The 25078-nt window shown below is 47.8% G+C and overlaps 1 protein-coding gene across 6 annotated transcripts in view; it reads right to left on the bottom strand.

Moving 5' to 3' along the window:
• CDH23 (cadherin related 23) overlaps positions 1–25078 on the bottom strand; it is a 533292-nt gene that overhangs the window by 10764 nt on the left and 497450 nt on the right. For 5 of the 6 annotated variants that reach the window (XM_065551950.1, XM_065551951.1, XM_065551952.1 and 2 more), the window contains 17 exons: positions 22753–22860; positions 21175–21277; positions 19623–19748; positions 19205–19408; positions 17403–17861; positions 16099–16215; positions 13493–13717; positions 12724–12893; positions 11823–11960; positions 11374–11493; positions 9635–9812; positions 8380–8591; positions 6656–6850; positions 4258–4368; positions 3440–3569; positions 875–1138; positions 17–178 (listed from right to left, as the gene is read on the bottom strand). In XM_065551950.1, coding sequence (XP_065408022.1) covers positions 17–178; positions 875–1138; positions 3440–3569; positions 4258–4368; positions 6656–6850; positions 8380–8591; positions 9635–9812; positions 11374–11493; positions 11823–11960; positions 12724–12893; positions 13493–13717; positions 16099–16215; positions 17403–17861; positions 19205–19408; positions 19623–19748; positions 21175–21277; positions 22753–22860 — 3022 coding nt within the window. Of the gene's footprint in view, positions 1–16; positions 179–874; positions 1139–3439; positions 3570–4257; positions 4369–6655; positions 6851–8379; positions 8592–9634; positions 9813–11373; positions 11494–11822; positions 11961–12723; positions 12894–13492; positions 13718–16098; positions 16216–17402; positions 17862–19204; positions 19551–19622; positions 19749–21174; positions 21278–22752; positions 22861–25078 lie in introns of those variants that run through there. The other variant, XM_065551955.1, reaches the window with a different exon arrangement.

Below are 25078 nucleotides of genomic sequence, written 5' to 3' on the forward strand. Positions count from 1 at the left end.
ACAAATGGGTACTTACCAATACTGAAGATGCTGGCCACCTCCTCCGAGTCATTGGAGTGCTGCTTGATGTAACGGATTCCCAGGATGTTGTACAAGACCAGGCTATTGTTCCCCACATCGGAATCCAGTGCCACTACCCTGATCAGCTCTGAACCCACCTTGGCATCTGTCGCAACCCCTTTTGGAGGTGGGGGGCAAGAAAGGAAGAGAAGGAAATGGAGTAGGGTATGTAACACGAATCTCGGGCCACACCCCGGAGTGAGGAGGTACTGTAAGGAAGAGTTTCCCCTGAAAATGCCAATTGCCATCGTGGCAAAGAGGGATCCCTCACCCCTGCCGCCCACCAAAATAACCCCTCACCAAGAAGTTTCCTTACCAGTCCTGTAGACAATATGCCCATTTGACCCCTGACCCCATTCAGTTTGCCTGGCTTTGCCAGTAACCCTCCCAAAGAGGGAGAGAAGCCAGGGCTATTATGGAGCTGCACAGCCAGACTCTTGTGTCAAATAGTCTTCATCAGCAAGTGAACCTCCCTGGGAAGCTTGCAGCTGACGGTATAACCGCCTGCTGCTGTCCAGGGCTTTGCTGGTAGATTGTAATTGGCTGTGCAGTATGGCAGGTTTTGGGAATGGAGCTTAGCTTGGTGGGTTAATCCAGGTCCCCTTCACTATCTCCTTGGAGAAGTTTGGGTTTCTCCCCTTGTACAGTTTTCCTTCCAACAGTCCCCATCCCAGGCCACGGAGATCTCAGCCCTCGCCAGCCCAGGATGCTCAGGACCTGAGCTTGTATCCTGGAATGGCAACCTCTGTTTTTACCCCAGGGAAAACAGTCAACCAACCAGCTGGCCATCTTCTCGTAACACCACCTCTCTTACCTGCCGTGTATTCTGACTTAGAGAATTGGGGAGGCTGATCATTAATATCATCCAGAAAGATCCGGACTTCCTGCAGAGTGGTGTCTGTGCTGGGGTCCAAGGCCTGGATTCTGGCTGCCCTGTGACCTCTAGGAGGTGTCCAGTTCCTGTTACTGGAGGCTTTGACAATGATGGAGTAATAGGGCTCTGTCTCTCGATCCAGGTCTCGTAGCACCTGCAGCTTCCCCTCCTGGCTTAACTTGAAATTGTTCTCCCTGTTACCAGCTAGGAAGGGTAAACGGAATGCAGGTCAGTCTTACCTGTGCCCTAAAACTTCCCTTTTGGATCTGGTACATAGATGAGGAGCACAGATGGGCACAGAAATCCAGTTCAGACCCTAAACCTGGCCTTTCCCTGCCTTTCTCCAGATTGCCCTCCCTTCCCACAGGATTACACTGGGTCCACTCCAGGCAGGCCCAGAAATGGTGTCCAGGTCTCCTTGTCCTCAGAGGAAAACATTTCAAAATAATGTATCTAGTTCCATACATTTACAGATCTTTTACAAACACCCAGTAAGATACATTCCCTGCCCTGACCAGCTCACTGAGTCTGCTCATGAATCCTGATTCTGGTTCTGCTAACGCGAAGGAATCTTGAGCTCTAAAACATCACCAGTTCTTAGGAAATCATATGATATTTTAACACATGGCAGGATATAAATGGAACACTCTGGATCCATTTCTGTATCTCCTAGAATTAGCCCCACTGATGCCATGACAATGGCTCCTCGCGTTCCCCTTACCACACTACCTCACATCCACTGGTAATGTCCCTCTTTGGACAGCCTCTTATGTATGAATAGTCCTCTGCATAAATACCCCTAAACCTGCTAGGAAAAAGCAGATAGGAGGGGTCAACAAGTCCCCCATGGATGCACACATGAAGGCCACACAACTGATATCACAGCTCTCACCTGGGATGTTCCTGTGTGGCATGGAGGGTGCTGGGTAAGGGCTCACAAGCTGTGCAGGTTTGTGTCTCTGTGTGTGTGTGTGTGTGTGTGTGTGTCTATTCCACGAATGCCAAGCCTATAAAGTAGATGTCCGTCTGTCTCTTTCTCCCACCCAACTTTCCCTGTCCCTTTCTTCTCCTTCCTCCCAGCTGAACTGGCCTTTCAGTTTAATTGTTTCATTTTCTTTAATTCAACTCATGAGCTGAGTTTCTCATCTTATGAAAGAGGTTTAAAAACTATCCCCCAAGAAGTGTGCTCACCAGAATAGGCTGTCACTGTGTGAAACATCACTGAGTTCACATAAGGTCTGACATCTTTCTACCAAAGGTTTAAACAGCTGTCAATGCACACACACACACACACACACACACACACACACACACACACACACACACACACACACACACACACACACACACACCGGTTGCCTTATTATGGCACCCTGCTACAAGCAACTTTCCTGACATTCCCTTTTTTAGCTCCTAATTCAACCATGAAACAGCAGGATGGTGTTTCTCTGGCTTAGCGATGCAGCTTCATACCATATGCCTGGTAAGATGTGTTGGGGTCCTTGATATGGAGTGTCACATTGCCAGATGGAATGTGATACTGTGCCGCTAGCAACCTGCTCTGTGTGACAGCTGCATTTTTCACAGGGTAAGGAGAGCAAGCACTGCCACTACTGCATTTACAGAAGCAATGTTGTGTTCATGCCAGGGCAAAGCAATACCTTATGGATTTTATTTTAGGACCATGGATGCACTCTGCCTCTGCAATAGCTAAAATAACAGTACAGCCCCCATGAAGCAGGAAATGGGGGAGGAGGGGAGTCTGTGGGGCCCATCTGAAGAGATCTAGGTAGAAACCTGGACACACATGCTGCAAGTTTCTAAAGGCAGTGAGTTGACATGATTGCCCAGTCACCTCGATTTTAAGCCATTTTAAGTCACCCCTGGAATAGCAGCAGAGTTGCAAGTTAAGATCCAGGAGTATCTTCAGGGCTGTGGGATGGTCCAAGGGCTAGAATAGCAGCTTTGCTCCCAGCCAAGATTGTGATGCAATAGCAGAGTTTAGGAGTCACAAGGCTGGAATAGCCAGGGGCTGATGAAGGTCAGGATGTAGGTGCTGTGACAGAGAGGTGTTGAGGAAGCTTGCACAGCAGCTGTCATTATACCTGGCTCAAGGTATTGCTCTATGTCCTGCACCTTCACCAACACTGAGGCCTGGTCTACACTAGAAAATTAGGTCAGTTTAACTATGTCGGTCGGGATGTAAAAAATCCCCACCCCTGAGCAGCCTTGTTAAACCGACCTAAGTCCCCGTGTAGGCAGTGTTGGTCAGCAGAACAATTCTTCCATTGACCTAGCTATCGCCTCTTGGGGAGATGGATTACCTGCGCCGATGGGAGAACCCCTCCCATCGGCATAAGTAGCATCTACACTGAAGTGCTACAGCGGTGCAGCTGTGCCACGGTGGTATTTTAAGTGTAGACAAGCTCTTAATTCATCCAAAATTAAAGCAGCAGCACAAAACAAACAACCCCACAGAGAAACTGAGAAGGGAAGCAACTCTACCTGCTATGAAGTAATAGACGATAGCATTGGAGCCCTCATCTGCATCCACAGCACCAGTGACATTCCCCACAATGGTACCAGGGCGGGAATGTTCAGGAACAGACAGAGCTTGATACTGAGGTCTACCTCTCTGCCAGTGTGGGCCCAGGGAGAAGAGAAGGAGTGTTACAGGGGAAGGCAGTAGAGTAGTAAGAATAAACAACGATCATGATGTTATAGAGCTCACTCTGACCTCATGGATTGGAGACTTTTTCTCTTTTTGCCTTAAAATGCTACTAGACAAATCATAACAAACTTCATTCAAGTAACACCAAGCTCCTCAGTTAATCCCCAGGGACCGCATTACTCATCGCATATACTACACACTGCACTCCCCAGGAACCATAGGAAAGGCTCAGGATTGGCAGCTGGATTGAGATGAGAATTTTTGTTTTTGTGGCTAATGTTCATTTTCACTTAGCACATTAACTGTCTGCTGTCTCACTAACTTCAGCGTGTCCTATGTTGACACACGGCTGGCCTGAGTCAGCTGACTTGGGCTTGCGGGGCTTGGGCTCCGGGGGTGAAAACCGCTGTGTAGATGCTCGGGCTTGGGCTGGAGCCCAAGCTCTGGGACCCTTGGAGGTGGCGGGTATTAGAGCTTGGGCTCCAGCCTGATCCTGAATGTCTACACAGCAATTTTTAGCTCGGCAGCCCGAGCCCAAGTCAGCTGATCCAGGCCAGCCATGGTCTTTTATCCCTGTGTAGACGTACTCGGATAGTCCATATCCCTTCACCTAGAACTGTCCAATGCAAGGGGACAAGATAGCTCTGCTTACAGGTGGTCTCAGAAAGATGGGTTCATTGTCATCAATGTCATCCAGTGCCACCTGGAGAGGCTGCATGGTCTCATACGCGGGCTGGCCCTGGTCACATGCCACGATGATCAGCTGCAGGAGAAACACACACGCAACTTTAGTCACACGCTTGCCTTTTAAGACTTTGCAAAACACTAGCAAATGGGGGGGCCCTACGGCAAGCCAAGAAGTTAGTGTGATGCTGTATGATTGAATATGAACATTTATATCATTGATATTATCACTGTTAGACAATTGCAACAAATCTTGTACAAAGTATGTGATGTAAGGTGTCAATGGAAAAGTTATGGTTCACTAAGTATGATTATCCTGTTTATATGCAAGTATCATTTTTGTATCTGAAGTTATGAATATTGGCTATGTAGTGACATCATACATATGTATTGTATTCCTGGGTAACACCCACCAGGTAAAATTTACATTAAGGCCAGAGAGTAATGTATTGATGGCCCATCAAAGACACTTGGCCCTCACAATGGGCCATAGAAGAACCTCATTCTGCCCAGATAGATCTTCCTGTGGATGCCTCAGCAAGAATATGGGCAATGGCTACACCCTGTGAATCATCAAGCCCTGTAAGGACATGTGATATGCTCAGGTGACCCTGGACTCCATCTTGAGACAATAAATTTCCAGGCACATGGTAGAGGATATAAAAGATCCCTGAGATATCTCCATTTTGCCCTTTCCTGCCCTGATTCTGTGGACTATGGACTTACAACTAAAAGGATCATTTTGAAATATGGACTGAGGACCTTCCAATCTTCTGGAAATTACCAGAGAGACTTCACAAGTTAGCAGTTTATTCCATCACTGCTACAAACCTGATGTCAGGACTTTGCAACTATTTGTATGTATATGATCTGTTAGCCATTATTAACTCTCTTCTTTTAAACCTTTAGTTTTAGTTACTAAAAGGATTGGCATTAGCGTGATTATAGAGTAAGATCTAAGTTATATATTGACCTGTCTATGTGGCTGATCTCTTGGGATTAGAAGGACCCTGTATGTGATTAAACTGCTTTTCAGTAACCATCATCATAGAGTCCAGTGTCTGGGTGGTGAGACAAGGGCTGGAATTCCTAAGGACAGGAGCGGTGCCAGGGTTTTTGCCACCCTAGGCGGCAGTGCTCCTCCTCTGAGCATTCGGCGGCGGGTCCCAGAGCGAGTGAAGGACCCGCCGCCGAATTTCCGCTGAAGACCCGGAGCGGAAGGACCCCCTGCCACCGAATTTCCGCCGAGGACGGCAAAATGCCACCCCCCAAATCCTGCCGCCCTAGGCGACCGTCTAGGGTCGCCTAGCGGAAGCACCGGCCCTGCCTAAGGAGACTGCATCTTTGGCTTCTTGCTAACCAATGTGGTGAGACAAAAGTTCACTTTTGTTACTGGCTTGGTATAATCTAACTAATGATAGAATACCCACCACTTTGGGGTGAGTCTGCCCTATTTCTCAGCACTTTGTCCTGAATTTGGCTTTTCGGCTGTCACCCACTGAGGCACGGGGACAGTTAGGGACTGAGAAAAAGGTGAAGGCTGATAGAAGAGGTTTTTTCTGGGCTAGGTATAGCAAATGAAAGATAACAGTGACCCTATGTCTTGGAGCAAACGGAGTGGTATCGGAGAACGTATTAATATCATGTTCCCCTCAGCTGTCAGGCTGGTAAATCTTTTGATACATTTGATAAACTAGGGAGGTTTGTGCTCAGCAGCCTGGGGTGAGCTGTAGACCTAAAATTACTACAAGTTGAAAAACGTACAGCCCCAACATTTAACGCCCCCCTCCGAAGGCCTGAGTGCGGCATGCGTATCACCCTAAAGGTAGCCGGATTGCAGCTGATTTCTTTGCGGGGGAGTTGCAATGGCACACAGCAGCCCATGACCGCAGTTGGACAAGGACAAGGGTTGGGAGGAATACACCAAAGTGTCAAAGAAACAGTTCATCATCAGGACTTGCAGTTTCTAAGTTACTGCTTCCTGCTATTTTTATTATTTGAGAGGTGAGATTTTAATTGTGAAAGTGGGAAATGCACAGAGACAGAGCCTAACACAGTGAGATCAACCACTGTGCAGGACTCACCCATACCACTCGGGGGAAGGTTTCCATCCTGACCTGCTAACAACCCCCGCTATCGCAGTCCTGTCTCCACCCACAGATCTGCCAGTGTACCCCTGTCCTTTTCTGCTGAATGACCAGTCCTGAGCTTCCATACAACTCTCCCTCAATCATAATATGTTTCATTCCCTGTGATGCCAGGTCTGAGACAGAGAAGGCCAAACTTGGTAACAGTTTTGTGATATGGACAAACAATCATGTGAACTAAATCCATGTCCCAGCCACCACTCCTTTTCCCAAACTTACACTGTACACTGCTTGTTTTTCTCGGTCGAGCCTCCTTGCTGTCTGGATGAGTCCACTGCTGGAGTCGATGCTGAAGTACTCCCAGTCTTTATTCCCTGCTCCAGTTTTCAATAAGTTGTACTGTACAGCTCCATTGAGACCCTCATCCTTGTCTGTGGCATAGACTTCATACACATTGGACCGGAGAGGTATTTCCTATTCACACACACAAGCAGAATATCAATCCATGTACAGGGGGAACACACACCAATAAATCTCCCAACTCCCGTCTCCACACACCATGACAAGAAGAGTGGCCTGTAAACTACTTAATGGGAACCCTGTCCGTTTCTGTAAGCACCCACAAACATTTCAAGAGAGTCCCTGCTATGAACTGTAAGGTGATCCAGGACAAAATGCTGGCTTAAATCACACCAGTAAAATTCATGCACATCTCCACTGTACAGCTGCACTGCTGACAATATCCCTAGATCTCTTGTCTGTTTGCAATGCTTCTATCTGGTGGCCAAGACTGCTGTTACAGCTTCAGACATGCAGGAGTACACGGGACAGCTTCCAAAGGAGTCCGGGAACACAAACAAAGGCATCATTTTCTACACCTGAAAAACAGCCTCATTGTCTATCTGGGCTCTGTATGAGCTAAGCAGAGCTTCACGTAGACAAGAAACTGTTTAAAATATCAGTGTTTCAGTCCCCGGATTGAAGACCTCATTTATAAATACACTTGGCACACTCTGATCAGTGGTTTCTTTATTTTGCTTGTCTCCTGAAGTTTCAGTTCTCTAAAGCTACCCTGAGAGTCCCCATTAATTTGCTCTCCTTGAACCCCTCATGAGACCCTGTGATAGGGACAGGTTCTAGCAGGCTACAGTGATATATTTTTCCAATATTTCAAGTAAAGGTCTTTAGAGAAAGGAGGACCTCATTTTTAGGGGAGGTGGAGGCCAACCGCAGGTTTGGGTCCTTAACAGTGGAGCCTCTCAAGATGGCTGAGTGGGGATTTCTTCTGACTATAGGATGAAGCCCCTTTGCTTAAGGTGAGTGCGAGCTGTCCACCAGGGGTAAGAATGAAGGGTTTGGCAGTGCTCCTGTGCTTTTGGGTGCTCTTGCATGAGGCCACCCCCACAGCAGTGACTAACAACCTGAGGTAGAGAAAGGCATCCTGGTGTTGACAAATGGGACTTTTCAGTCTCCTCTTTTCCTTAGGCTGGCAGCCATTATCTCCCTCTCGCACTCCTTTGTCTATTGTGCAAAACAGCAACTTTCAAAAGTACAATCCAGGAGTGTCACAGATGCAGATATAGCCACCAATTCTGGGCTAAGAAGGACTGGGCAGGGCTTCCTTAAAAACCTGTGTATGCTGTGCACTGATTAGCCTTTGGGGGTGTTGCTGAGGGAGGTGAGGGGATTCTCTACAATTTTCTTTCCAGTGCCTCATCTGGGCTAGAGAGCTACCTTGGCATCATGCCCAGTGCTAGCCAGACCAGGGAGTGAGATGTCTGATCAAAGAGTCAGTCAAAACTAGGACCACAATAGCTAATGGATTGCTCCTTTGGAAATCTGGCTTGTTAAATGACATTACTGTCCAAGTTAGTGGGGACACAGTTGCTTCTCCTGGTTTTGCATCTTCCAGTACAAGCCCCTCTGTTGACATCTTAATGACATAGTGCCAGTAATCACCAGTGCAGACATCTACACCACTGCACCATGTTAGCAGAGTTTACCTCTTTAATATGCAGGATAGTGCCATTGGGTGGCCGGACAAACACTGGCCGGTTATCATTAATGTCAATGACCTCCACCTGGAGCATGGTGGTTCCCCACAGAGGTGGTCTGCCTTTGTCTGTTGCCACCACTGTCAGGTTGAACCTCTCATAAGACTGCAGGTGTCTTCGGGATGTGATGAGACCGGAGTTTTTATCAATCTTGAAGGCCTCTGGGGACAGAAGAGACAAATCTATCACTCTGGGCTCTCTGCAGGAAAGACAGTATTATAAATTATTGTATGGCATAAATTAGGAACCAGGCTGGGAGAATGAAGCAGTTTAGCCCACTAAGGGATTCTGGCAGACAGCTGAATACACCATAGTTCACTGGTTGAAAATCATTGGCTGCAGCACCCTCGGTCATATCAACACACTAAATCTGAATCACTGTTGGCTTCAGGACCCTACAACCATGAGTATATTGTTTACGGAGCACAAACACTTCCCACTGATATCCCTGTTCCAAGTACATATGCTCTGAAGTGCTGACATCCTAGTGGCATGTTGGAGTTTCAGAGAATCCCTTAAAGCCGCAGAGAGGCTGTGGCTGATCTCACTGAAAGATTTAAAGCTCATAGGTGTTCTCATGTTATTTTCAATTCCTCCTCTATTCCACTTGCAACCCTCTTGATACTGCGGCAAATTGGGGGTGAACTCACAGGTTTCAGAAAAGTGGGGTTTTCCCTCCCTTTGCTATATACATATGCAGGCTTTGACCTTGTACCTACCACCCCCCAGTGATACTTAATACTCTGGAATTCATGCTCTGTCAGTATCCACCTCAAAAAAACAACCTGCCCTCCACCCTTTCCTGGTTTTTATTTATGTAAGAGGATGTATAGTGGGCCCACTCCAGGAGCAGGAACTCGGGAAACAGTTTACATTTGTGTAACTAGGAAGTCTGGGAAGTGACAGCCTTGGGTGTGGTGGACAAGAGAGAATCGGAGACTGAGCAGAAGTGGAGAGGTCTGCAGGGCTGCAATGCACGACCTCGAAGGGAACAGAATATTCTGTGGTGCAGCCGTTGTGTGTGCATATGGCCCCAATGCTAACTTATTAGCATGTGAAATGGGAAAAATGATTTGGTCTTTGTGTCCTCTTAGATCTCCCCAATTTTAACTCTGTGTTTCTGTATTTTCCATATCTCTCTGGAAACATCCTTTGTGCCTCTCCCATCCCCTAAATGCCTAGTTTTGCTAGTGGGGCTGCATACCCACTCCAGGACCCTCGATGCTGTAGGTCACCACTCCATTGTCACCCTCATCGAGGTCCGTGGCTGTCATGGTGATCACAGACGTCCCCGCTGGCTCATTTTCATACATGCTGGTGCTGAACTGTCGCTTGGCAAACTGGGGCCTGAAGTCATTGATGTCCAGAACCGTAATCAACACCTTAAGTGAAAGCAAACTGGTCATGTGGATAAAGGCACATAAAGGGGCAGAGAACCTGCAGTGACCCTATCAGACAATAATACCTCCTCTTCCATAATACTTTTATCCCCCTTCTTGCTGTCTATTTAATTTTGTTAAACAAAATGCTGACTGACTCCAGCAATAACAATGGCCATTGCCATGTCTCCAAGCACCACTAGGAACAATGATTACAGCAGCCCACACCTAGCAGGAAGGGAAATAGTTGCTTCAACAGAAGCTGCCTGCTAGTTACCAGACAGCCCAGCCCCTCATCAGGGGCTTCTCCCCAAGCTGAGAGGCAGCCTCTCTACTCACACTAAGGAAAACTGTGCTTTCGCAATGGTGTAGGGGGCACGACAGACTTCTCCAGTGATGGGTCAGGTGGTGAATTATTGCTCAGAGACAACCAGGAGAGATAATTTTACTAGTTAATAGAAAAGCAGGGGGCCTTGGCAGAAGTCCCTGCCCAGAAAACTTGAAACCCATTGCTCCTTACAGGCCCTTCAGAAACTGCCTTGTCCCTATAACCAGCTGAAACTGCTGCACATATAACTGCTTCGCAGGCAGTTATGTCAGCAGGAGAGGGTAGAGGAGCTAGCTCCAGATATTATGGCAAGTGCTCTGGCACTGGCGTGAAAGGGCAGAACTGAGAGCTCAGAGCCGCTGAGTTTCTTTTCTACCATGCCTGACTTCCAAGAAGCTGCAGCCTGTAGCATGGTCAGCAGTCTCTTCCATGATCCAAGGTCAGGACTTAGAGAGAGTCTGTGCAGTGACTCTAGGCAGCTTTGGCTGTATTCAGTTCTGGGAGCTAGAGATCCTAAGAGAACTACAGGGTCTGTCTGTGTCCAGGGTCTGTCTGTGTCCAGGGTCTGTCTGTGTCAAAAAAAACCCCTCTTTATATTCATTACAGCCGAGATCTGTATCTTACTACACTCACTACATAGCCCAGAGGGATCTGCACTCTGCATGCTCCTATCTCTTGGCTACACTGTATCTTCTGGGGTTGTTTAAAATAAAGACTGCAGTAAACTTGCAAAGTCATATTGCTAGAGAGTAGATGTGATATGATCACAGCTGCATCCATTTATCACAACTGCACTGCTGGGCTTGTCTGGACACTGACATGCAACCACTTCAAATGCTACATTGTCCCCTTACAGTATAACATACCAATGACTCTGCCCCAAGGTAACACCAAGAGATCCCATCTTGAACTGCTGGCACTTTCTTGTGGGTGCTTCCTCTTTTATACTGTTTTTTTCCCCTCGGGCTTCTGTGCTATTTCCCTTATTCACTTGCTCTCTGATTTTTCTTTTGCCACTTCCTTCTTGGACTCATATGCTCTCTCTTTCTCTCTCTTGCTCTCTCTTTCTCTCTCTTACACACACACACACACACACACTTTGCTGCTCTCTTTTCCCATATTCTGTACTCTGCAAAGGCCTTTCTACAGTCCGAAGAATGCACACAAACCCATGGAGCTTTACACCTATGGCATAAAGATGCATCTTAAACCCATCCCAGTGTTGTGGTGCAGTACCTGCACAGAGTTCTCTCGACGGTTACTAGAAATGTCCCCAGGGTTGTCCCTTGCTACAGCAGTCAGCGTGTAGTGATCCTTCTTCTCTCGGTCCAGGGCTGACAGGACATAGATATCACCCTGCAATACACAGACCTTCAGAAAGCGAGTGGCTGTTTGCATGCCATATCTGTGGTAAGTTGACTGCTGGTTAATACCAGGTGATTAGTTTAACAGAAATAGGAGAAGGACAGAAGGGAGGGGGAGAATCCCCTTCTTCAGGCTTGACTCCTCTTCCCTAAAAGGGGAGGGGGGCTTTAAGAGTTCCTCCTCCCCCCAGTTTCCCACGATATATAATGAGATTTTGACCCCAGAGGGCATTCTGTCAGCAGCAGTCCCCTGCCATTTAAAGTGCTCCTGTCCCATATCCCTGTTGTTAGTGCAGTACAGCTCCATTCTTCACCTCTTACCGTGTTGGGGTTTATCCCAAACTTGCCCTCTCCATCTCCCAGGTTGTACTGGATGAGGGCAAAGCGCCCGGAGTCCGCATCAGTGGCCCTGACCCTCAGGATGACCGTACCCAGTGGGACATCCTCAAAGACTGGCTTCTGCAAGTGCAGAAAGAAGAGGAGAGTGAGGGCAGGTGAGTTATGGTTTGACCCACCCACACACCACTAAAACCAGCAAAGCATTCAGAAAAATCAGTGTGTTTGAAGGATGAGTGAATGGCCTCTGTTCTTTTTATGCAGGGGAGGTACTGCTCTGGGGCTTGAGGGTGGGGTCTAAAACGCTCTCCGAATTTTAACCACCAGATTCTGCAAATTTTAAGCTTTCATTTAAAATTTTAAGCTTTCATTTAAATGCTATGAACATTCAACCCTTCTGTATGGGAACAAACCCCCCAAAACTGAACTCAATGCAGCACCTATTAATCCTGAGTCTGCAGAGAGAGAGCCTGAAATAATGGCCCTGAGATAGGTGGGAAATGAAATACACACCTCACTAGGTGCTCACTCTGGAACCTAATGATGACAAGGTAAATATCAACATTATTATCTACTTCACTTCTTACCATTTTAGCAGAAGCATACAGTTAACATTCTGCCAATTGAATCTTAGCTAAACATTCAGGGTCTGATTGCACAAAGACCCCTTAAGAAGTGTCTAATCAGCAGCTTTGCCCTTGGTTTTATTAGTGTTTTGCTCTCCCCTGTGTATGGTTCTCATGGGATTTTAACTAGCAAGCACGGTGTAGTACACAATACTTTGGCCTGCAAACATCCAGCCTGCCACAATGGCCAGGTATGTGCCCCTCCCACCCTGTCAGCCCCCAGCAATATACACACATTCTGACTGTTAAATCCCATTCACCTGGTAAGACGTCTGGCTGAAGATGGGATTATTGTCATTGATATCCACTATCTGGAGATACACCGGGATCTCAGCTGATCTCCGAGGAGAGCCGTTGTCTGAGGCCCGGACAGTGAAATTCAGCCATTGCACCTCTTCATAGTCCACCGTGCTATTTGCAATAACCTTCCCTAGAGAGAGCAGACTCTGAAATGAAAACCCCTCCGAGCCCTTTCACCGCTGGCCTGGCCATACAAGACACAGGCCGATAACTGTCATCTCATTTCTATAATGTCCATTATGGAGGGAGGGAGAGGACGTTCCCATAGTTCTACATATGCATGGATCATAAAAACTCCCATAGGATGGGTTCCACTGCTTGAGACAATCACTTCCTCACCATCACTGGTGGGATCAGGCTCAACAAGGCTGACCAAGACTCTCTGAGCAGAGCCACTTTGGGGGCCGGGGGTGGGGGAGAACAGGGAGAGTTGGTCTAAGAACGTGCTAGCTGTTCAATGCTGGTGCTGACAGCTGTAAGGAGACAGCCTTGGTGATTAGTGTCATGCCTTCAGTGATCTCTTGGCATGTGAAATAAGGAACCATTCAATGTGAGTAAGGACGGCTGTGATCTGGTCCTCTGTGAAATGGGCTGTGTCAGAATTATAAAAAGGTCACCGACAGATTAGTATTCACCTCAGCATCTGCATTCATCCCCTCCCTGCTGTCCCTTTGATAAGATTTAGAGGCTCACAGGTGAGAAGAGGGACTCTTAAATTCCCCCACCTACCTGCTGAGAGGTCTTCAAGTCGGGCATACCCTTCAGGTGAAAGGTTCAGCAACTCATAGGTGATCTGTCCATTGGCACCTTTGTCTGGGTCCACCGCAGACAAGGAAATCAGGGTGGTCCCCGGCGTGGCTCCTTCCACGATCCTCTCAGTGAAATAGGTGGCCCCAAATGGACGGAATCGGGGAGTGTTGTCATTGACGTCCAGCACGTTCACTGTCAGCTTAGCTGCGAGGGCAGGGGAGGCAGAGATGGGGGGGTGAGAGTAGATGGATGGGGACCAGATGAAAAAGAGACCGGATGAAAGAGAAGCAAGTGGAGAATGGGAGAGAGAGAAAGAAAGGAGGGAAGGTAAGTAAGAGGTGTCTCAGATCCTCAGCTGATGGAATTATGCAGCTCCACTAAAGTCAACGGAGCTCAGTTGATTTGAGGACCTGGCCAGAAAGTTTCAGTTTAATATTCATTCCTTCACGGAGAGCTCCGGGCTTTTGCAGGAGCTGTTCTACCCACAGCCTGAAGCCCTCGCTTTGCCTGTTTTTGATGCCTAGCTCATTACTGGGAGAAGGGAAGCGAAGTTCCACCAGCTGCTTCCAGAAATAAGATGGGCCTGAGTTATTCAAAGACCCTACAGCAGACTTGAAAAATTCTAGTCATTCACATGCCACAGGGCAAGTAATTTTCTCTGATAGGAAAGTGAAAGAGGAGTAGTTTTTCCATCACCATGATCCTGATAAAGGCACTTGGGCCTGGGCTGGTAAACTCTTGTAAGAATTTTGCAATGCTGCCATCACTGACAGCTTTCTCAAAGAGCTGCTGTTAGACAGAACAATGGAGGCTTCCCAGGCCCACTGACAGCAATTCCAGGCCCCAGGGCAGAACAGTCAATGGGCCCCCAAGCACACATAAGCAGTGCCCGCGCGGATGTGGTCCGCCTGATATTTGAGCGGTGCTGCACCTGTGTTGGCTGGTGCCCAGCGAGCTGCTGGCTGCGCTGTTTTTGCCCAGTGAGCTGCCGGTATGGCCAGGGTTTCCACATGCCCATCTGGTAAGGCTGCCAACTGTCTAATTGTGAAAACCCAAAGATTCTACCCTGCCCCTGCCCTGAGGCCACTCCCCTGTCTGCCACTTCTCCAAGGCCCCGCCACTGCTCACTCCATCCCCCCTCCCTCTGTTGCTCGCTCTCCCCCACCCTCATTCACTTTCACCAGGCTGGGGCAGGGGGTTAGGGTGTGGGAGAGGGTGCAAGCTCTGGGAGGGAGTTTGGGTGTGGGAGGGGGTGAGGGGTCAGGCTCTGGGAAGGAGTTTGGGTGCAGGGAACGGGCTCTGGGATGGGATGCGAGAGGGGGTGCAGGCTCTAGGCTGGGGTGCAGAAGGGGGTCAGAGGGTTGGTGCTTACCTCAGGTGGCTCCGAAAGTGACTGGCACACCCCTCTAGTAGCAGCTCCTAGGTGGGAGGGCCAGAGGGTCTCTGCGCGTCACTGCCTGCAGGTACCGCCCCTGCAGCTCCCATTGGCCACAGTTTCTGGTCAATGGGAGCTGCAGAGTCAGCGCTCGGGGCGTGTGCAGCATGCGGAGACCCCCACCAGGGGCTGCAGGGACGTGCTGTGCTGGCCGCTTCTGGGAGTGGTGCAGCGCATGGGTGGGCAGGAAGCCTACCTTAATCCCACTGCGCTGTCGGCGGTGGCCAGGGGCCCCCGGGCCTTTTTAAATCGTCCAGGCCCCTTGGCAATTGCCCCCTTTGCCGCCCCCCTGTTGGCGAGCCTGAGTCTTACTACCCAACAGGTAGTACGTCATCAAGGCATCCAAGAACTCAGGACCAGTGACCTCAGTAATGGGCGTTACTAGGTGTGGTACATTATTTATACAAAATTAAATACCAGTTCAGTCGTACTCAAAATCTAAGAAAGCAATGGTAAAGACAGTGCTAGAATGGGGTGGGATAGCCAGCCTGATCAATTATAAGCATGTATCTTACCAATAGCAGACCTCCCAGCAGCCTGTAGAAATAGAGACGCAATGAAGCATACCCTCGGATCACAATATACCCTTCCGGCTAACAGCACTTTGCTCATAGTCACAAAACACCTACTGCTGTTATAGCACATGTGAGCTTTCTTTCAGCATGGGGCCTGCAATATAGCAGGGGGCTGTTTTGTTAGTGAAAAAATAGATTACAAAAATAAACCCACGGGGATCAGCAGGAGGAATAATGCAGTTATAAGATGAAGGAAGCATCCTCCGCTATTCCAGGTTTTGATCCCTCAATCCTGCTCTCCATCAGATCATCTCCCTCATGCAGCATTCATTGCTTTTCTAGTTCTGGGTCCCCGCTTTGCCCTGGCCTGCACACCCACTTTTCCTCTATTCCTGGGATCTCCTTTAGCAGATGCTGCAATCATGCCAAACTGCAGCCTGGTTTGATAATGTGGAAATACAACCATTGGGGGCCGTGCCTGAGAATCCATCACTTCCTTCTAGCATAACCACCAACAGGGTTTGAAGCTAGGTCCTTAGCCAAAAAATGCCAATGCCGAACTGACTGCGGCCCAGCCCGACTCTCACACTGGAATGTGAGCTGGCTGGGCTTGTCTGCAGTAGGAGTTCTCTTACCATTTGGCACGCTGACGGAACGGTCAACGACATCGCTGGCATTATCATGGACAGAGATGGTGACTTCATACGTGGCCACTAGCTCCCTGTTTAGGGAGGACTTAACCTGCACAGCTCCTGCAAAGCAGAAAAGGAAAGAAAACCACCACTTACATAGATAGTAAACTCTGCAGCGGCCCTGCTGGATTCCTCTAGGCAGAGGGGCACAGAGCACCAACCCCAGGAAGCCTTCTATTACCCCACAAGCCTCTCTGCCCCTGTGTGGTGGCCTCCTGCCTTTCCCTATGTCATTTATAGATTAAAAGGAAAAAAGTCAACAGGCAAAAATCCAGCTCTCTGCTAAAAGCACCCCCACACCACCCTGCCTCAGGATGGAGCTAAGTAGACATCAGTCTGTTTTAGCAACTGGTGTGTTTGTGCTGGGGACGGGAAGTGAATTCTGAACTTTGGGGCCAGCTCTTCAGCTGGTGTCAATTGTGTAGCTCCACTGAAGCCATCAGAGTGACACTGCTTCACACTGATGGGGATCTAGCCCTTTATTTCACTCAAAGCCCTCGTCATGGCCATGGGGGTGAGACGTGCAGGCCTCTTCTGCCTTTTTTATGAGTCAGCTTTCCACACCTGAGTCAGTCCTGTTGTTCCATAGCACAAGGCCCTGCGTCACAAAGAGACCGGAGGCGTGCGATCTGGGACTGCGGTCTCACCGGCAAGTGAGACGTCCCTTACGCCCACCTCTCTATACACCAAAACATGGCAAGCAAGAGATCACTTACCCGAAAGATTCCCCCCACCCACCAGCAAGACACTGCTGAGGGGGTGTCTGTGTTCAGTTTGCGAAGGCTAAACAACAGTCAGCTGCATATGTCAGGGCTGCTTCCTCACAGCGTGAGACAGCCAAGCACCCAGGCAGTGATGAGAGTGATCATGGTTATGACTGAGATGGAAGGGAGACAATGGATGAAGCGGACAGAGGACTGACTGAGATTGACACACAAACAGAGAGCTCAAACCTGCCAGGCTGGGAGCCATAAGGAAAAGAAAAGGCTTAGTTAGTTAGTTAGTTGGCAGTGCAGTGCTGTCAAAGTGCAGCTGAGAGAGAGGACAAGGAGAGTGAGAAAGACTTAAGAGAAAGGAAGAAAAAGACAGAGAAGGGTGGCAAGAGCAAGAAAGGGCTAAGGAAAGACAAAAAGAGAGAGAAAGCATGACGGGGGGGGGGGGGAGAGAGAGAGCAGACGGGGATGGGAAGAAGTAGAAGGGGGAAGAGAGAGGCACAGCCATACAAACAGTTTCTCTTGTTCTTGTACCTGTTTTAAAATCCACAGCAAATGCTCCTTGCTGGCCCAGCACTAGAGCATTGGTGTCATCCTTGGCCAGAATCTCAATGATGTAATATTCTAGCCGGGGGTTGAGATCTCTGTCTATTGCTGTGACCTCAGCAATGATGGTGCCAGGCACTGCTGACTCAAGCACGCTGACCGTCTGGATCGGGTTGATGAATTCCGGCCGATAATCATTGACGTCATCAACAAGGATGTTGACGGTGGCGGTGCCAGAGAGAGGGGGCATGCCTCGATCCACAGCCATCACTGTCAGTCTGTAGGTGTCCCTTTCTTCCCTATCTATGGTGATGTTGGCCACTCGGATTATTCCGGAGTTGGCATTGATCAGGAACTTATCCTGAGCTCCACCCTCAATCCGGTAGCTCAACTGCTGGTTGAGGCCGCTGTCTGCATCTGTAGCCATTACCTGAAGGACAGAAAAACCTGGGGGGGAGGAAACCCATACTCTGACATTTGAGGCTTTTTCATTCCCCTAGGTCATTTTCAGCAAGTGAACCGCCAGGTTGGAACAGTCCAGTGATTCATCTAGTCCACCATCCTCTCGCTGTGAGTGGCCAATGCTGGAGGCTGCAAATAAAGCTCTAGTACCTCTATAACTAGACTAACTGTGTAACGCTTTACCATATAGGGAAATTTCCTCCTCCCTAAGCTATGCCCTAAGCATGAGGAGTGATAGCCCTTGCAAGCACACAGATAAAAACCAAGGGACAGCTGCAAGCAAAGCAAATAAAGGCATAGATAAAATCAAACTGGTGTCTGGCTTATTCATCAGGTGTCAGAGGAAAGTGCAGAGGGGAAATCCCAGTTTGCTGGTGTAATACAAACAAGAGAAAAACCTGGACAACTTTGTAAAGATGATCGGCAAATTCTCCTTACTGGGTCCGACCCATGATATTGAGAGAAAACTGAGCAACATACATGTTTGTAAAAAGAACTGGAATACTTGTGGCACCTTAGAGACTAACAAATTTATTTGAGCATAAGCTTTCGTGGGCTACAGCCCACTTCATCAGATGCACAGAATGGAACATACAGTAAGAAGGTGGAAGTTGTATCTTCTTACTATATGTTCCATTCTATGCATCTGATGAAGTGGGCTGTAGCCCACGAAAGCTTATGCTCAAATAAATTTGTTAGTCTCTAAGGTGCCACAAGTACTCCTGTTCTTTTTGCGGATACAGACTAACACGGCTGCTACTCTGATACATGTATGTAAACATTTGACATGCAGTACCAGAACTATCTGTACAAATCCACATTAGTCAGATGGCAACAGGAACATCATGTTCTCGATGTCACTGGAAGTATGGAGAAGTGCCCTACTGTGCATAACCCCATTATGCCAATGGCGACATCAGTGGTCTGGAGTGTGCAATCAGACTGTGCACAATGCAAACACATCACACCTACATTATGAAATGAGGAAACATGCAACCCTTGAAAAAAATAAAATTGAGCTTCACTCTGGTAGATCAGCTCCTTGATGGAGTTGAAGTCTTGTAGCCCATGATTATTACTATGGACAGAAGAGACTTTCTCCCCTCACCTGTAAGCTGTTATGCTACTGGCGGGGCACTGCTAACATAGCCCACAAGTCCCCAAACTCCCTTTATGCAAAATCCCTTCACTCTCACAGACTGAAACTCTGAATCCTCCCAGCCCTGATATCTTCTGTCCTTTTGATATCCCCACAGCTGGTTTCTCCATCCCAGTCCCCATCTCCATCTCTGTCCCATTTCCTTCCCACACAGTGGTATCAGTCTGACCTGGGGGGCTGTTTTCCTGCAGTTGCACTGTCACCACCGCTGGGTTAAACGATGGCCTGTTGTCATTATCATCCAGTACGGTCACAGTGAGCCTAGCAGTGCTGTTCAGCTTGCCAACATCCTCTGCCACCAGTGTGAGCTCAAGGCGTGGGTTCAGGAAAGCTTCCCTGTCAATCACTCTGCCAGGTTTTACCAAAATTACACCTGGAGGATAGTAAAAGTCAGCCAGGAAAAAAACAACCACCAAGAGGCAACTTCAAGAGAGGGTGCAGACTGGACTCAGGTGTAATCCAACAGCTTTCACACGCTGGAAACATCTGTGCCTTGGAACTGACAATGCTACCCAGTAGCTCTATATTTCAGACAGAGCCTGTTTTGACAGGGCACCTTATAACCAGGGTGCACATGGCTAGCTTACCTGTTCTGTTGTTGACAATGAAGAGGTCTGTTGGCATCCCCAGCAGCTGGTACCTCACCAGTGCATTGATGCCCTGATCATTGTCCAAAGCTAGAACTGGACCATTGAGCACTGTGATGGGAGTTCCTGAATCAAACAAGAAGTGTTAGCAACTGGTGGCGAGCCCTTCATGGACACCTCCTCTCTTCCCCCCCGCAGTGACTTGTGACTGATAGCAACAAATGAATGAGGCAAACAGAGTGAGGCGACATGAGACAGTGAAATAATGGCTGTTGCAGCCTTGGCAGACTGACTCAAGAAGCCCGTAGGGAGAAGTCTAACACCCTGCTAAAAACAAACAAACAAAGCCATCAGACCCTTTGAACCGACCACGGTGATTTGAAAGGTGCTTCCCAGCATGCTTTGCAGCAGGGTCTTGTTTACTTGATTTGTCCCTGAACTCATCCTAATATACATGTCTGTGTGTGAGCATGTGTGGCAGGGACATGGATTGGGGCTTGTTGGAGTTTGCTAGCTATTTTGGATGCATGTTAGTCTCAAAGAGTATTTTTGCAAATGCACTGATCAGCCAAGTTGTTACCAGTGTACAAGAGCCTTGAAGGAGTTTATGTTCCAAGCCAAACAAAGACACTTGTGATCTCAGAGTGGGAGTTATTTTAAGGGGAAAAAGGGGGAATATTACTAGCGACTGGGGGAGATGAACAAAGTAGTTATCTGGTATAAATTGCAGAAGCCAGACATTTTACTAGACTACCTCTAAGAGCAAACACAGTTCCAGCAGCGAGGGTTACAGAAGGCTATTCCCTACACTAATGAAACATAAAGCTGCTCGACTTCTCCTGCTTTATGGCAGACAGAACTCACTTAGTCTGAAATAACAAGAACAAAATGCTGCCATATTTCAGCAAAACATGACAATAGACAGTTGGGCAGTTTGGTTGTACTAGGGCAATTAGCTTCAGTTCAGAACACACGGCAGGCTTTGCACCACAGTCTGTGACTTCAGGACATGGAGTTCATCGGCTAGATAACAGAACAGCACATTTGCCTAATGCCACCCAGACATATGATTTCTAAAGGCATTGTCTTGTTGTGGGACAAGCAGCTGACCAAAGTGTTACTTTGGTGGGAAAAATATCCACTTGTATAAATTGACCCTGACAAAGCCCTGGCTGGGATGATTTAGTTGGTGTTGGTCCTGCTCTGTGCAGGGGGTTGAACTAGGTGACCTCCTGAAGTCTCTTCTATCCCTAATCTTCTATGATTCTTCTGTGATTCTATGACCCAGCCTTCTCTCCATGTTTATCTTCATCACCCTGTAACAACATCCTAGCCCACATCAATACCCCCTCTGGGTGATCTAAAATGTTTCACTGCTCAGTGACATTGTTGGCGTTCAGTTAACGATGTTATATAGGACAGCTCTTGAAGGAGGGACTTTTTTCCCTAATGGCCATCCCCTTCATCTAGCTGGAGGTAACTGGGATGGGTTGGGAATCAAAGAAAATTCCTGCAAGTTTAGAATCATGTATTAAAGGGAGGACAAACGCACCTGCTGGAGAGTTCTCCATCACCTCTGCCTCATAAGAGCTCTGAGTGAAAAGCGGCCGGTTATCATTTTCATCTGCTATTGAAATCACCAGCAGGTCAAAATCCTAAGGGTGTATGAATAAAACAAAGAAAAGGGGACAGTGACTACGTTACCCAATCCTCAACTCACTTCCTGCATCAGTGTCTGACACATAGCACCTATTCCAATTCAGCACCATGGAGAACCTAAGCCATGTGCAACCATGGAACCGCATCACCAGAACATACCATAGGATCTGTAATGCCTTTACCCAGATGCCTGGGCTTCATTCCCAATATCATATAGCAATATGAGGTCTGGGACAGCAGGGTAGGGGAATTACACATCCTATGGTATCATTCTGTAAATGCAGTTCCATAGCTGAACATGGCCAGCCCAGATTCTGCATTACTATCATACCATGCCATTTGGAATATAGGCTTTGCACCAGGGAATTTATGCTCTCGCCATGAAAGGGTTTAAACCATATACACAGAGTCTGTGGATTTAAAGAAAATATTGTCTCCTATGTCCTATTTTATTTCAGGCAGTTAAAGAGTTAATAAAGGGGAAAGCGTGACCTCCCAGCAACCTCCTACACACACTGAACTCTGCAGGCAGCAAACAGATGCCACCTGCAATCCTATGATACCACTCCATTTGGTCTGACTCCATTACTGCTGCCATACTGCAGTACTGTGTAACGTAGTCTGCAATGCAAAGACATAGCCTTGCTACCTTCAGACAGATACTCTTATGTAACAATATATTCCTCCACTTAAACAATAAGAGCAGAATTATACATTGTGCCCCTTTAAGGGAGACTGGGAGATTGTGAGGTCAATCAGGTGGAGGAATGTGCTGCTTCCAGAGATGGCAGCAGGCCACTTGCAGTTTCCACTCCTTCTTTCTAGAAAGGAGAGGGGGCTGGCCCCCCTAGAAGCCTCCACCCTAAAGATACCTTCTACAGGAGAACCTGGACACACAGGCCATACCACGTCTGTTCTGTTATAACACAACAGTGGGTCCAGTAAACCATGTTACTCAGCCACAATTGTAAAACCCCCGGTATGTTACAGCACAGAATCCTGGAACTACAGAGCCACAGACTACAGAGCCACATGCTAGTATATCACCTGCACCATGTTCCAGAATGATGCCCAGGAATTCATAGCACAGAATTGCTGCATTATCTCTTCTAGTAACTTAGCACCTAGTTCTCTCTGGTACTGCCATTGTGCTGTATCTCACTGTATTTCAGAAAGGCCAGGTGAAGCGAGTTGTCGCTGGGACACCATTACTGAAGTAAAGGCTGGGTAAAGGTCTATTAAGAAAACTCTATCCTGCAAGAAAAAATGTTGGCCTGGTTTTCTGACCTAGGTGGGAAATCACAGAGAAATGCGTGGGCTTGGGCCATTTGCCTCTGGAATTCAGAAGTTAATTTGGGGGAGGAGTTTGTCATATAAGAGTTTTCAGTGAATAGTCCACCCATCCCCTGATAACATAAGAAGCCTTCACCCCTGTGCTTCAATGGAGAACCCCAGCATTGTCCATAATTACCCGCCTGGCATTGCGCATGTTCTCAGGATTGTCCTTCACTGTGACAGTCAGTCTGTACTCAGCCACCTGCTCCCTATCCAAGGGACGGCTTACATAGACGATGCCAGTCTGGTGAGAGAAAAGGAAGGAGAAAGATCAAATAGAGATGGGCCTCCCCATGCCAAACTGATGACAAGAACCAGCTATGGATGAGGAGCGGACAACGCGGAGCTCTACAGGTTCAGTACATGGGCCACATTGAGTCTCTAAGTGACTTGCCACATGGTCAGGCCACAGCAGTCAGTGGGACTCTCCAGAGGAATTCTGGCTGGCTCAGTTGAAATTCCACAAGAGGAGTGCACACCAGAGCTGGAGCTAGGTCACCTTTTGAAAAGGCACAATGCACGGTCCCCTCCATACCAGTCCAGCTGTGATGACCAGTGTGCACAGAGGTTTGGTATACCATGGCTTCACCATGGCCCCTCTCAAGAGCAGCAATCTACTGCCAGCAGTGGTGCTAGACAATCACACTGTCCTGCACCCTCTAGTGTGACTGAAGCAGCAGCAAGAGATGGGGAAAACTGCTCTTTGCTCTGTCTATCCCCTCTTGTGCACCCATACAAGACTAGCTGGAATCTGGCCCATTGTAAATAATGCACATGCAAAAGTGGAACTGTATGTGTGTGAATGGTAACAAGGCCAACATTTTCATGAAACTCTCGACTTTTGGGTCCCAATAGAGCCTTATTCTCAGAGATACTGAACACTACCACTTGAACTGACTGAAGCTAGAATTGTGGATGCTTGTTGCCTTGGGAAAACCATGCATTAAGACCAACAACTGGGGCATCCTGAATGATGGGCTGCTTGGAAAATTTGGCCCTAAATAGGGTTGCCAACATTGTATTTAAAAAATAAGGGACTTTCTTCTTAGCACCCCTGATCCACTCCTCCTCTCGATATTATTAATCATTATTATTAATAATAAGCAGTACTCACCTGCATTCGTCAGGGGTATTTCTTGCTGCTTTTTGCAGCACTCAGCAACTCTCAATCTTTTTGTACAGAGATGAAGAAATAAGGGACTGTTGGCAACCCTAGCCCTAAATGACCATGCCAGATTTGAATTTTCATGCAGTAAGTTTCTCTGTGGTCAGGCCGTGCCCCGACTGTGTGTGTTGTTACTGTTACCATGGTTGGTACATGCTTTCTCTCCCGCCTTTGGGCATTTCCATACTGACGTTCTTTTGGGGAATTTTTCTGCAGGGAGGGCAGGGTGTGGTCTAGAGTAGTGGTCCTCATCCAGGAGGATGTTTACCCCTGAGGGTACGCAGAGGTCTTCCAGGGGGTACATCCACTCATCCAGGTATTTGCCTAGTTTTACAACAGGCACATAAAAAGCACTAGCGAAGTCAGTACAAACGAAGGCCACGTCTACACTTACAAGCTTAGAGCGGCACAGCTATACTGACACCGGAGAGAGCTCTCCTGTCAAGATAATAAAACCAGCTCAACGAGCGGTCGTTGCTATGTCAGCTGGAGAGTGTCTTCCGCCGCTGCGCACATGAGTGCTTATACCACTCGGGGGTGTGTTTTTTCACATCCCTGAGTGACAAACGTTTTGCCGACATAAGTGCTAGTGTAGACATGGCCTTACATTTTATACAGACAATGACCTGTTTATACTGTTCTATATACTATATCAGTAGTTCTCAAACCGTGATTTCGTTTTAAGTGAGGTGAAAATTGGGGTACGCAAGGCAAATCAGACTCCTGAAAGGGGTACACTAATCTGGAAAGGTTGAGAATCACTGGTCTAGAGAAACAGTCAGTTCCCCATTTTGGAAGGCATTATTATGTGGTATGCCCCTTAAATATTCTTGTTATAAATAATTAAGAGATGGAGGTTTGTGTCAGAGAGTTGTCTCTCTCTCCAGCCACAGCATGTGATGACTGGCATGCAGTGCACACTATGCCTGTAATCTGTAGCTTGTTAATGTTTAAAACATGCCAATTCTTGTGCAGTGCAAAGCAGGAAGCACCAGTTTGTTGTGCTCCAGTGCAAATTGGTGCAGATAATGTGCACAGTCCCCTGCACTGAGTGAAAGTCAGTCTCAAGCCTTTGCTCACCAACTCCCTTACTTTCAAGAGGTCCAGGTAAAAAAAAAGCAGGTGTGAGTGTAACCCACACACCTTCTGGGTGTGGTGTTCTTTCACCCACAAAAGCTTCTGCTCCAATACGTCTGTTAGTCTATAAGGTGCCACAGGACTCTTTGTCGCTTTTTACAAATCCAGACTAACATGGCTACCCCTCTGATACTTGTCCCATCTAGTGGCACCAAGACGA

The sequence above is a fragment of the Chrysemys picta genome, chromosome 7, assembly GCF_011386835.1.
Source record: "Chrysemys picta bellii isolate R12L10 chromosome 7, ASM1138683v2, whole genome shotgun sequence".
In the NCBI taxonomy this organism is placed as follows: Eukaryota; Metazoa; Chordata; order Testudines; family Emydidae; genus Chrysemys; species Chrysemys picta.